This window comes from Mastacembelus armatus, chromosome 14, assembly GCF_900324485.2.
Source record: "Mastacembelus armatus chromosome 14, fMasArm1.2, whole genome shotgun sequence".
In the NCBI taxonomy this organism is placed as follows: Eukaryota; Metazoa; Chordata; class Actinopteri; order Synbranchiformes; family Mastacembelidae; genus Mastacembelus; species Mastacembelus armatus.
In genome coordinates this window covers 2,167,105-2,181,667 of record NC_046646.1, presented here as the reverse complement: position 1 = coordinate 2,181,667, position 14,563 = coordinate 2,167,105, and the positions used below count along the sequence as shown (strand labels likewise).

The window sequence follows — 14,563 nt, the reverse complement described above, 5'->3', positions numbered from 1 at the left end:
AGCCTTGAGGTAACAAATGCATGGATTAGTTTTTCTGCATCATTTTGAGACAAGATGTTCCTAATTTTGGCAATGTTGCGCAGGTGAAAGAAAGCAGTTCTAGAGATTTGTTTTATGTGTGAATTAAAGGACATGTCCTGGTTAAAAAGTCCAAGGTTTTTCACAGTAGTGCTGGAGGCCAGGGCTCTGCCATCTAAAGTAGCTATAATTTTAGAAAAGTTATTTCTGAGGTTTTAAGGCCCAAATACAATAACTTCTGTTTTCTCTGAATTTAAAAATAGAAAGTTACTGGTCATCCAGGCCTTAATGTCAGTTAGACATGCCTGAAGTCTGGCCAACTGGTTTTTGCTAACAGGTTTCACAGATAGATAAAGAGTGTCATCTGCATATCAGTGGTAATTAACAGAGTGCTTCCTAATAATATTGCCTAAAGGAAGCATGTACAAGGTGAACAGAATCAGTCCTAGCACAGAACCTTGTGGAACTCCATAACTAACTTTTGTTCGTGTGGAAGGTTCATCATGGACATGAACAAACTGGAATCTGTCCGATAAATAGAATTGGAACCATTTTAATGCTGCTCCTCTGATACCAGTCACATGCTCCAGTCTCTGTAATAAGATGCTGTGGTCAATACTGTCAAATGCAGCACTAAGGTCTAGGAGGACAAGTATAGAAACAAGTCCATTATCTGAGGCTAAGAGAAGATCATTGGTGACTTTTAACACTGCTGTTTCTGTACTATGATGTGCTCTAAATCCTGATTGAAAATCTTCAGATAGTTCATTTCTGTGTAAGTGGCCTGATAGCTGCTTAGCAACAGCTTTTTCAAGGATTTTAGAAATAAATGCTATGTTGGATATTGGTCTATAATTAGCCAAGACACCTGGATCAAGACTAGGCTTTTTGAGTAGGGGTTTGATTACTGCAGTCTTAAAGGCCTGTGGTATGCAGCTTGATACTAGAGATAAATTTACCAAGTCTAATGTGAATTCAGAGAGATCTATGGGAGAGAAGCAGTCTAAACATAACTGAGGTCTTATAGATGATTCAAGAGCTACTGTAGTAGAAGATTCATTAATTGCAGCTATAGGCAGCATCTGCTGAATTTTATCTCTAATAGTTGGTTTTCCAGGCTAGATAAAATTCCTCTAAATTTGCAGAACACCACTTCCTTTCCAGCCTTCGTGATGCCTGCTTTAAGGTACGAATATGTAAACTGTACCATGGAGCTAATCTCTGATTGACTAACTTCTTTTTCAGAGGGACCACAGTATCAAGCGTTTCACACAGTGAGGCTACAGCACTGTCAACAACATGATCAATTTGGTAGGGAGTGGGATTGAGGCAGCTGCCCTCCACTGTGTTGGTACTCAGCATAGATGTAAATAAAGGTGGGATCATTTTCTTACATTTATTAACAGCGTTGTCAGATAAAGATTTGCTGTAGTGGAATTTTCTTCCAAATGCTGCATGATCCATCATCTTAAATTCAAAAGTTATTAAAGAATAATCTGACAAAAGAGGATTTTGGGGAGAAACTATTAAATGATCAATTTTGATGCCATAGGTCAGAATAAGATCAAGGGTATGGTTGAAACAGTGGGTGAGTTTATTAACATTTTGAGTGAAACCAATTGAATCTAATATTGAATTAAATGCAGTGCTGAGACTATTATTTTCGACATCTACATGAATGTTAAAATCTCCCACTATAATGACTTTATCTGATCTAAGCACTAAATCAGAAAGGAAGTCCGTAAATTTAGTTAAAAACTCTGAGTAAGGGACAGGTGGACAGTACACAATGACAAGTAGAACAGGTTTTCGTGTTTTCCAGTTTGGATTTGAGAGGCTAGGAGTCAGGCTCTCAAATGAGTTATATCTGTTCTGAGGATGAAAGTTTAATAAGTTTGAGTGGAAGATTACAGCTACTCCTCCACCTCGATCTGTGCTTCGAGGAACATGACAATTTTTATTGGATAGGACAGGATAGGATAGGATAGGATAGGGTGGGATAGGATAGAATGAGAAGTCTCTGGCAATCTAGACATATAGCACCATAACTAAAGCATGCCTAGGAGTCAAACATACCAGTTACCACTAGGCAGAACAGAATGTGCCAAGAAATGGGTGAACACTCCTAGGGAAGCTTTCTATGGCCCTGCATGTGGCCTTAGAGTGGAGATTATCAGGCTATATTCTCCTAAATCCTCAGAGCCCCATGACAAGACCACTGTCCAATTCTAATCCACATCCAATAGTTTCACAGGCACCATTAGAGAAGGGGTAAAATGCTCCCCATCCTGTTCACCAAGACCCACTGGTATGGTTAATTATACCCTGTCGGTGTTATCACTGTTCATGGTGCCTTGGATATTTGGGCACATCTTAATTTGCTTTCTGCTCTCTCCTTACAATCCTACTAACATTAATGTGTGGAAGTGAGAGGGCAAGCAAGTCTACAGAATCATCAGGTAGGCACCAGCTCTGTAAAACCTACACTGTATGCAGAAGCAACTCTCATCATCATGTTGCTCCTTTGGCACAACACCAAGAGGGGTCAATGGTGTGTTCCAGAGTCCCAGAACAGACCCCCTCTTTACCTACAGAGGAGCCTGATAGCTAAAGGCTCTGCTTTCCATTCTACTTTTGGAAACTTTGGGAACCACAAGTAGACCTGCACTCAGAGCAAAATGCTCTGTTTGGATGATATGGTACTGTGAGGGGGCTGAGTTTTTGTTTAAACAGCCCTGTAATAGACTGGTGACCTTTTCAGAATGTGTAAGCAATGGGTTGTCTTTTATGATATGTCATAATTTAGGAAAACAAGTACTTATATGCACATCACATAGGTGCCTGTTATGATTTGGTATATAAATAAATTTCTTAAGGACCCAAGTTTGCAGACTTAAAACTTTATTGCACAGAAAAAACTCAGGAGCAGGAGCTGTACTAGGGGACAGGGGAACCAGGCAACGTGGGATCAGGAAAAACAGAGACCATAAGGGATAAAGGAAGCTGAAGTCCAGTGATATGGATCTCAGGAACAGAAGGAAACCAGGGAGACCTGTGAGAGTCAGACAGGGACACTGGAGTCAGGGGTTATACCAGAGTCCAGGAAGATGGAACACAGGAACAGTGAGACCAGGAGATTCGGTTGAGTATGGCAGGGTAGTTGGAATTCAATGACGGAACAGAGGAACAGAGGAAACAGGTGACTCAGGAGAGTGTGGTTCCTCCTAGGGGGACTCACATTAGGGAAACTGGAAACCAGGAACCACAGGGCTCAGGAATAAGGAGGAAGAGGAGCGTGATGATTTACAGGGAAAAAGGGAGCCAAGAGAAACAATGGAGACCGGGGATGCAGAACACAGGAACAGGGAGAGACTGCAAAGAGTGTGGCCTACTCACAGGGAAGCTGAAACATGGGAACTAGAACTTAGTGACACAACACACAGAAAACAGAGAGAGATCCAGGAGACTCAGGAGAACATGCTCTCTCACTTGAAGATTAATCCAGGAATAACCAGATCCAGGAGATACAGGTCGAACTAATCTGTGAGGATGAACATAAAGCTACTGAGAACTACCTACAGGGGACACAGGAAATAAGCACAAAGAAAAGTCCCACACACAGGAAGCTAGTAACAGTGACCATGACAGTGTCAGGCTATTCAAATAATTTTAACAAAGGGAAAAACCTTATAATGAAGTTCAAGGATGTTTTTTAGATGTTGCACAGCCCATTGGCCCATAGGTTTTGTTTCTCATATGTCATCATTTCTAATAGTCTATTTATGTAAAATGAATTACTGTAGCTAATTGTTCTTCCACCATGGTTTTCACTGAACCTTGAACTCTGCTGTATACAGCCAAAACATTTACTCAGTAATATTTTTTTTAAAATGGTGAATGATTTATGACCAGTCTTCCTTCTGTAGCAAATGCCATCCCATGCTAAATTAAAATGCCTTTCTTTAGCAACTGGATAGATTATTATATTTCCTTTTTATCCAATTTTCTCTCTAGTGTTCTTCCTGTTCACATGAGTCTGGCTAGTCTGTCCATCTGACCCCCTGTACAGAAAGTCCCCATTGGAATAATCATATTGTGCTTTTTTTTTTTTTACTCAGGCCGCTTTTGTAAATATGGGTGATTTCTAACTGACATTTGAGAACTTTTAAGCAGAGCTTCCAAATGGTAATATCAAGTGCCTAATCAACTCGTCATATGTTGCCTATAATTAATAAATTATTTTGAAGCCCTCCATGGCCAGTACAATTTAAATTCCTCCTATCAGAAAATGTTACTACAATCAAGGTTTGACCTTCTTTAAGGGGGCAGAAAATAATTCAAGGATGCAACTCTACACAAGTATACAAACACACACCCACATACACACCCAAACCACACAAAAACAATACAATGTGGCTCATGAAGCAAACCCCCACAGAAGTGATTACCCAGAATCCACATTTCAAAAGTTAAAACCCCATGGTCAAAAGCTCTGTTGGATTCTTTTATGGTAGCTGACTGAAAAAGTGGGAGAGTATTTGGGTGGGTGTCTTCTAGCAAGTTAAATCACAGGCTAGAGTCATAACCAGTGGGTGAGAACCTTCCCATGTGACAGGAAAATGTGGGACGTTAAACCAATATTTAGGCTACTAACTCTGTAATTTGGGAATATGTTACAATGAAGTAGGGCCTGACGGGGTTCAGAAGTGTTATGTATATGTAAGTTTTGCTCTGCTGTGATACTGATACTGGTATGTGTCACAAGGAACACTACTCATGTTAATTGTCTAGTATATTTTGTTGATTTGTTTCTACTCTGGATACTGGATATTCTCATGAACTAATCTGTCTACTTTCTGTTTGTGAGATTTATGGCCCTGGATGTATTAGTTTAGCCTAAACATAGGCAGAGTCAAATTCAGTACCTTTACATGTTTTAATTATTAAAAATGGTCTATTGAAACACAATAGATTATGACAACAAAGTATACAAATGAAATAGAAATATTCCTATTGTCTGTCACTTGCTCTGGAAGATCCATTTAAAAAAGCCATCAAGCAAAGAAGAATAATGAGCAACATACTTCACAATGAACAATCAGAACATTTATATAACATGTTTTTTCTTTTTCTAGACATCTTCACATTAGAAACAAGTGACTCCATTTGTGTTTTAGTACAAAACAGAGCTGAAAATGTTTCACAGTTTCTTCAAAATCCTTCACATAAAATTGAAAGAGACATTAGTACTCAGTTTTTTTTTTATCTCTCTTTCTTCTTTTCCTCAAAACTGTATCCCCCTTGAAACAGTCAGTAAATGACACTGGCTCTGTCGGTCAGGGATTTCAAAGTCACTGGCTGCGTTTGTATGACTTTTTTATGTTGAGAGGTGGGTGAGACAGTCTATGGTAAGTGGCTGAGGTTGCCATGCTCTTATTTAGTGACAGAATAATCCAAGGTCACAAAAATACAGAAATGTTTTTCTAACAGTTGACGTCAAGTATGTGTACGGCCACCATGTATTTCAAAGGCCTTATTCAGAAAGCTTTGCAAAAGCTACACTCTATGCAGAAGCAACTCTCATTGTCATGTTGTTCCTTTGGCTACCCTCTGAGGCCATGCAAAAAAAGAATAAATATGCAAACCTTCAACACCAGAATGCAAACATAAGAAAAATCTAATATACATACTATATGTGCAGTTAGTATACACTGGTTTACTTTTTTTTTTATTTTATTTTTTGCTCATGGGGGAAGGAAAAATAGATTGTTTGAAAATTCATGCTCAAAAAGATTTGCTGCAGCAAATTCATGAACATGAAATACATCAAATGAGAGTGTTGTTTGACCTGAGAACCTGTGAGTCATTTCAAAAGGCATGAATGATGTCCCAGCAGTGGAAGCCAGCATACATACAGTCAATGTCTGCAGATATTTGGGCAGCACCCTTTTTTATACTCTTCTTTCTTTTTGTGCTCTTCAATTTTATTTTGGAAAGTCAAATGACACATTAACCGTAACATTAGTGGACTGTCAGTTGAAAATTTAGCACTTTCAGTCATATGAAATAAACAGTTTAAAAAAAGCTGCAGCCCTTTCTGTAAATCAAGGGGCCAAAATAGTTGGACAGATTACATTCAGTTATGTAGTTGTTTACAAATACAGTCAAAGATTCTAACTGTGCAAAGACCTTTAGTTTTATGATGCATGTGCAACTACTCCAGACTTTTGAACTTTCTATCCAGCATTTCCATTTTCACTTCACTGTAACTTGAATCCAAAAAAAAGACTCAAAATGTCACAGCTTGCTGAAAGCATCAAGCTTTAAACTGTTACAGTAAAATGTCTTCAAATCAAAATGGACAGTAATCTTTTCAACTCTTTAGTTTCTGTGCCCATTACTTTCCTTAAATAAAAAGAGCTATAGAGTGAAATATGTGCTATCCAAATGTTTCTGGAGCTGACTGCATGAGAACATACTGTAATAAAATGAAATAACAGATATTATTCATTCTCTATAATCATGATCATGATGGTCATTGTGTCTAATTAGGCTCTGCAGAAGAGTCTCTGATGAATCTGGAGAAAATCTAATACTCCTTGAAATGCTCTCAAAAGTCCAAGTTATATTTGAATGAGGCCGTATTAAGTGGACAACTGAGGTCAAAGTTCACTCTTCCCCTGTCTACTCCAGTTCCTCTCTGTGCTCCATGCTAAGATCTCTCCTTCCCCCTCCTCCGCTGGACATTTGTCTCCCCCTGTGGTTTTCCTCTTCCACGTCCTCCTCCTCTTCTTCCTCCTCCATTCCTTCCTCCTCTTCCTCTTCCTCCTCCTCTTCCTCTTCCTCTTCAGTGCCATCCATGGAGTCATCAGCTCCCAGCATGGCTTGCTGCATGGCCAGGGTGGCTGAGTCTGAGGACAGCGACTGGAGGCTGTCCATACTCAGTGGATCTAAATGTGGGCAGGGAAAACAGAGGAGGGGTTAGGATAGGATATGCAATTATAAACTCTGTAGCTTTAGTTGGCAGAGGCACACACTACTCCAAAAGTACAACTCATGAGTTGAGGTTTTCTTCTTTTAAGGTATTATAGATTCAAATGGTTATCAAAATGATGATGATTTCATGGGATTAAGAAGACCCCAGATGAATGGATTTTGAATGATATATGTACATCATCTGCAGTCTCCAATCTGAGAGAGGTGGAGTGGACATTTATTCACTGTTCTAACTTTTTTTTCATCACTTAAAGCAAATAACTTGCACAGTTTCTTCTGATCAATTTTATGTTTTGTTCAATCATGTAGATTAATCTTGGGAGTATTCAGTTTCACTACTTACATGAAATCATAGTCACAGTGCAGTAATATTATGGTGGAAGTGTGGCTAGATATAACTAAGTGCATAGGAGTATTCTAATAATTTCAATAATTTGATCCTTCCTTCTTGACCATTACCTTCACATCTTACCCAATATATAGAGGGGAACTGTCCATAGTGACATCTAGTGGTTAAGAATTACTAATACACACGCGTCTTAATCTTTATGCATGTGATTAAATATTTAGTAGAATTTAGGACCAATATAACAACTTTATTGTATAGAGACTATTTGTGTTTGTTTCTTGGGAAGATTGTGTTGGCATAGTGTTGGCATACTGTCTGAATTGTTTCCTGTTTGAGATCGGTGCGTCTGCAGAACTCCGGCCACAATGGAGTCGGGCCAGAAGCGCTGTGTGGGACGGTGCTGTGACTTCATCTTCTTTGCTTTCGGAGCTGGATCTGGGTTACTGGCATCTAACATTGGCTGGAGAATACGCCGACGTGCATTGATGAACCTGGGTAAAAAAGATACAATACTAGGTTTACACACAACATCATTATATATTTAAAAAGGTTTGTACAAAATACAAAATCTATTGCTAGGATATAGGCTACAAAATTGATACAGAAATATCAATGACAAAAAATCATACACTTCAATGAAAATTCTGTGCCTTCTAAAACATTGCATCCCTCAAATTAAAATAGTGAATACATGTAAATAGGGAGACACAATTTGGTCACAGGTGCACTTGGCATATACAACCAGGAGATGGAGCCACAGCAACAGCAATGTACTGAGGAGCACCAGTATCAAGTTCAGCTGAGCCACAGTGGCCTCTCATATTTTTACTACAGTAAAATTAATCTTTATCTCTACATGTGCACATAAGGATTTTATAGATACAGTGAAACTGTTATTTGTCTTTTATGAATACAGCATCTTACCAGTTGTTCACTTGCAAAAGTGTTAGACTTGTTTGTGCTGCAATCTGCCTTTTCTCATCTTCTGTTGGGTACGGGTGCTGAAAGAAGGAAGAAACACATCACTGCTTTACTTCTACCTTCTTATGTTAAACACTGAAATTCTCTATTCTCTCATCTATTCATTTAAACCTCCTAATTGAACTACTCTCCATATACAATATGTCACATACATTATCTTGATTGACCAGACAAGGTCAATTACATGACGCAGTGTTTCCGTAGGTACTGTACCACTGCATAACACTTCCCTTGAAAAGGACTGCAAATATGAACATTTCAGAGAATGCACACACACTTTGCCTCACCATGAGATGCTGAAAGAGCCAGGAGCGCATGATGTTTGTGGCATGTTTGGGCAGGACTCCCCTCTTATTCTTGGACTTCTTGTCTTCACTGTCCAATAGAGAGGACAGGTCCACATTTACCTTTACAACAGATGGCAGGAAGAGAACAGAAAGGAAGGAAAGGAAAAATGAGGGGACAGCAAGGCTGAGTTATTGTTGCCACGGAAACAAAGGGAGACTACCAATTACCTATCTTTTTTCTGTGGCAAGGGCAGAAATACCTCCTCAAGTGTCACCATGGTAACTGAGTTTGAGTAATGATGCTTAAAATATAAAAAACACACCCTTGATATGTGGAAACACAGGAGGGTCAGTATTATTTTTGATGCTTCTACAAAGAGTTTAAAGACTGGAGCTCACAAGTTCAAAAGTTTGGATTTGCACAGTTTGGTCCTGAATCAGTGGGAAGCTCTTACAAAGTGTGACTGTGTTTGCTTTTGTTTTTTCATTCATATTAACCTAGCATGTCTTTATGTTCAGTGAGAAATCATTAATCAGATGTGATGGTTTAACATGAGAGTGCCAAAGGACGTGATCCCAGAGTACTGACATCCTTCAAGTGTACATACGGATGTGTGTATGTGTGAGTCATGTGTTTGGTCTGACAGAGCCCTATTTGTGTGGAGTCCTGTTTTTACTCCATGATTCTCTTGAGGATATTAGTGTTCTGATGTTGTTTAGGTGATATTGCTATGGTTATAGTGCAAACTAAACAGGGAAGTTGCAAAAAAGGCACAAATCCAGTGATTCTACTGTATAGTGCTGTAACAGAAATATATAATAAATGCAATAAAGAGATCCAACACAACAATGAATGTATCTTACTCACAATTATCGTGTGTATGTATGCCTGATACATCATCTTCCACGGTGCCACAAATCTCTATTGTTGTCCACAAAGTATTATAATCATGTAAGTGAGCCCCACTCACAATGGGTGACATGTACCCTCATAAGCCTGTGCACATCCTGTACACTGTAGTTTATTATGACAAGACTCCACATGTGCACTGCTGCTGCCACAAATACTTACTAGGGCATCAAATGTGTATTAATCAATATTGAAAATGGCCTTAAACACATTAAATATTGCTCCGTTTGAGAAATGTTTCTTAAAAGCCAGAGTGTCCAGCTGTTTTAAACAACTGTTTATCTTACTTTTTAAAAAAAATGAAAGTATATATTTGTCCCCTGTTTTTATTGATTTACTTGTGGCTGATATCAGAGAACTGAAAGATGAACATATAACATATTGTTGGACTGGTGCATTTTTAATGCCATTTGTTGAAATACGGTGACTATATACCGTATTTCTGGGCTATAAGTCGCACCAGAGTATAAGTTGATTTTAGCAAAAACAGCCTTGTTGAACAGAAAAAAAACATATAAGTTGCTTCGGTGTATAAGTCACATTTCTAATTATACTAACTATAGTCAAAATTAGCCTGTGAAGAACATAGGCTAGGCATAACAACAAGCAGAATTGGATTATGAAATTCATTCATCCATGTCAAGTAATGTTAAACAACTGCGCCAACACTGGAGTGCTGGGAGATGAAACAGTGTCTCCTCCTCCTCTCTCAGGTTGTCTGAATGCCAACACTCACACAAACTTTGTTTCAGCTACAGACTTTATTACCTGCACTTTGACGTCTGCAGTATAGCTCTTTCTTTTGGGCAGCATTTTCACTTGTCTTACACTAGGAGTGGATCTAAAATTGCATACTATCTAATAGCTACTACATTTCCCCTCCCTGAACTGCCACCTTATCGTTGTGGAGGGGTTTGAGTGTCCGAATGACCTTAGAAGCTCTGTTGTCAGGGGCTATATGCCCCTAGTAGGGTCTCCCAAGGCAAACGGGTCCTTGGTGATGGACAAGATCCAGAGCGGTTCAATAGTCTCTTATGAAAAGAATGAGAACAAGGACCGTGACGTCGCCTGGTACAGCGAAGCTGGGGCCCCACCCTGGAGCCAGGCCTGGGACTCGAAAGCTAGTGCCTGGTGGCTGGGTCTCCCTCCATGGGGCCCAACTGGGCAAAGCCCGAAAAGGAGACATGGGGCCACCCTTCTGTGGAACTACCACCTGCAGGAGGATCCAAAAGGGGCCGGTGCAATGTGTATCGGGTAGTAGTCGAAGGTGGGGGCCTCGACAACCCAATCTCTGGATGCTAAAGCTGGCTCTAGGGACATGGAATTTTACCTCACTGGGGGGGGGGGGATGCCTGAGCTTGTGCGGGAGATTGAGTGGTACCGACTAGAGATAATCGGGCTCACCTCCACGCACAGCCTGGGCTCTGGAACCCAACTCCTTGAGAGGAGTGGGACTCTTCTACTCTGGAGTTGCTCGCGGTGAGAGTCTCTGGGAAGAATGCTGAAAGGTGCTCCAACTGGGGACTCCATTATTCTGCTGGGAGACTTCAATGCTCACGTGGGCAGCAACAGTGAAACATGGAGGGGCGTGACTGGGAAGAACGGCCTCCCCGATCTGAACCCGAGTGGTGTTCTGTTATTGGACTTTTGTACAGTTTGTCCATAATGAACACCATGTTCAAGGATAAGGGTGTCCATCAGTGCACATGGGACCAGGACATGGGAGGTGGTCGTGTCATCTGACCTATGGCCGTATGTCTTGGACACTCGCGTGAAGACAGGGGCTGAGCTGTCAACTGCTCACCACCTGGTGATGAGTAGGATGTTCATGAGAGGTGGAAGCGGGACAGACTTAGAAGACCTAAACATACTGTGAGACATACTGTGAGGGTCTGTTGGGAATGTTTGGCCAAACCCTCTGTCAGAGAGGTCTTCAACTCCTACCTCCATCAGAGCTTCAACCAGATCCCAAGGGAGGTTGGGGACATTGAGTCTGAATGGACCATGTTCTCTACCTCTGTTGTCGATGCAGCTGCTTGGAGCTGTGGTCGTAAAGTCTCTGGTGCCTGTTGTGGCAGCAATCCCTGAACCTGGTGGTGGACACCGGAGTTAAGGGATGCTGCCAAGCTAATCCTATCTAGTCTGGCTGGCTTGAGGCAGCTGATGGGTACTGGCATCGGTCGGCCTCGAGGAAATTCTGGCAAAAATGTCTGGCACCTCAGGAAGCAGGAAGCAATGCTCTGCCATCAATGGAGGTGCAGAGCTGCTGACCTCGATTGGGGATATTGTTGGACGGTCTAAGGAATACTTCGAGAATCTCCTCAACCCCGCCCACGTGCCTTCCATAGAGGAAGCAGAGGCTGAGGAGTCAGAGGCCAATCCACCCATCACCCAAGCTGAGTCACCAAGGTAGTTTGGCAGCTCCTTGGTGGCAAGGTTTTGCAGATAATGTTGTCCTGCTAGCTGCATCTAGCTAGGACCTTCAGTGTGCAATGGGGTGGTTTGCAACCGAGTGAAGCAGCAGGGATGAGAATCAGAACCAGTCCGAGGCCTTGGTTCTCAACCGGAAAAAGGTGGCTTGCCATCTCTAAGTCAGGGGAGAAATCTTGCCTCAAGTATCTTGGGATCTTGTTCACGAGTGAGGGAAGGACGGAACGTGAGATTGACAAACAGATCAGTCCACAGCAATGCGGTCGATATACTGGTCCGTTGTGGTGAAAAAGGAGTTGGGCCGAAAGGCGAAGCTCTCGATTCATGTCCATAGGTGAGAGTAGGAATGTAGATTGAGCTACAAGATCTCGGATACAAGCAGCTGAAATGAGATTCCTTCACAAGGTGGCTGGGCGCTCCCTTAGAGATAGGGTGAGGAGAGAGGACCCAGAGAGAGGACCCAGTTAAGGTGGCTCAGGTATCTGTTCTGGATGCCTCCTGGACGCCTCCCTGAGAAGGTGTTCCGGGCATGTCCCACCAGGAGGAGGCCCTAGGGAAGACCCAGGACACACTGGAGGAACTATGTCTCTCAGCTGGCCTGAGAACGCCTTGGTGTCACCACCGAAAGAGCTGGAGGAAGTGTCCAGGGAAAAGGAAGTCTGGGCATCCCTTCTTACGCTGCTGCCACCATGACCTGGCCCCGGATAAACAGAAGAAGATGAATGGCTAGATGGAAAGTACTACACTTGAGTAAAAATGTATTTCCTGACTGTTAAAAATATATGTTCTATAGTATGAATATGGGTAGTATGAATGGAATTTGGACATACTACATCCACCATGTTGATGTTGTCATGTGTCGTGTCATCACAGCAGTGCAAATATTTAAGCAGCCCACTCTACCATGCGAACATCAGCTATGTTTTAATTCTATTAAATTTTCTAATCTCATTGGACTGCTTAACAACGAGCAGTGTGTAAAAATGATTAGACAGATAGATATGGAAGGAAATTCCAGATTAAATTCTCAAAATCATCTCATCATTGTTTCAAATTTCAATAAATCAGCCAGATTATGTTAAACAAATGCAATTTAACCACAATGAACAACATTTTTCCCTGAGGGACACTTGAACCGTGTCTGCGCTTTCTGCCCTTTTCGGCATATGACGTCTCCTCTCCCGTGGCTTCATGGGATAGCACACTACAGAATTCAAGCGGAAGTAGTAGGTCATCCGGGTACTTCTCACCTACTGTTTGTCATATGCTACCAATTGGAACTTACTACTCGCCTCACATTATTGTTTTCGCATACTATATGGTAGGGAAGTATACTCCTCCTCTCCCATGGAATAGCGAAGTGTCCATCATATGCACACTCCAGAATTCAGGCGAAAATGGTGGGTCAACTGAACAGTTCTCACCTACTGTTTTTCCCATACTATATGCCATATTACTTGCCCCACATACTGGTTTACATATACTACATATAAATCAATTCAATTCAATTCAATTTGATTTGTATAGCAATAATACAAATCATCTCAAGGCACTTTATAAAAACAAAAAAACCCAACATATATAGTAGCGAAGTATGCAATTTTGGACGCAGGCTAGGAGTTATAGTTCAGCATGAACATGAACATTTTTAATTTTTCAGCAGTATAATATTATTGTCAAAAGAGTGCCATCCAATGAGTGTGACTTGCCAGTATACAATACAAAGTATACATATAGCCAGTGTACATATACAAATAATAATTAGTGTCAAATATGTGACCGTGAACAAACATCACAGTGAAATGAGAAACAAAATGCATTTTGAGTAGAGGAGGGGTTTAACCATTCCCCTCATGTTCTGTGTCATTGGTGACATATGCAGGAAGGCGTGTCTGATTATGAATAATCGTGATTTACCTGAGAAGACAAAGACCCACATAATGAGCAGCATAATGAGCCTTTCAGTCAGAATGTGGCTGAGAGGGAATTACTGATATGCAATGCAGATGCAAACGTTTGTCATCTGAGTCACTTTTTTCCTGAGGACAAAGTAAACTCTTCATCACTTCATCACTGCCTTGCACCCACGTAGTGTGCCATCATCCAAACGTGCAAAAAAAAAAGTAAATTCTATGATGAAGCTTGATGTTTTATGCCATTTCTCGGGGGTGTGCACATAATAACCTGGCTCACCTCAGATTATTTCCATATGAACAGTGCGCTCAGTGTGAGGCAGGATCACATTAGCTGTAATGAGGTGAGACAGGAGAAAACGTACCGCTCCCTAGTTTCATACAGATTACGTAAAAAGACATGATTTGTTTTCGACTTGTTTCATTTAAAAGAAAACATTTCAAGCTTTCGATACATATATTTTTCATGTCTTTGAGGCAAGTATTCACTGATTCAGGTTGTTTTATTTACGTGTCTGTGAAGAGAGACGACAGAGACAGAAGGCAGAGTGCACGCTGTCTGCTTTCTTTATTTTACATAAGCACTGCGTTTTGTTGTTATTATGTGTGTATATAAATAAAAGTGTACACTTTACAGATTCAAATGATGTATTGCTCTTACCTGTACGATCAAAACTGA

The 14,563-nt window shown here is 40.9% G+C and overlaps 1 protein-coding gene across 6 annotated transcripts in view; it reads right to left on the bottom strand.

Moving 5' to 3' along the window:
- Window positions 1-4,648: 4,648 nt before the first annotated feature.
- pknox2 (pbx/knotted 1 homeobox 2) overlaps window positions 4,649-14,563 on the bottom strand; it is a 115,510-nt gene continuing 105,595 nt past the window's right edge. For all 6 annotated transcript variants that reach the window (XM_026328359.1, XM_026328356.1, XM_026328361.1 and 3 more), the window contains 4 exons: window positions 8,632-8,751; window positions 8,288-8,364; window positions 7,676-7,854; window positions 4,649-6,968 (listed from right to left, as the gene is read on the bottom strand). In XM_026328359.1, coding sequence (XP_026184144.1) covers window positions 6,703-6,968; window positions 7,676-7,854; window positions 8,288-8,364; window positions 8,632-8,751 — 642 coding nt within the window. In that variant the 3' untranslated portion in view covers window positions 4,649-6,702. The remainder of the gene's footprint in view (window positions 6,969-7,675; window positions 7,855-8,287; window positions 8,365-8,631; window positions 8,752-14,563) is intronic.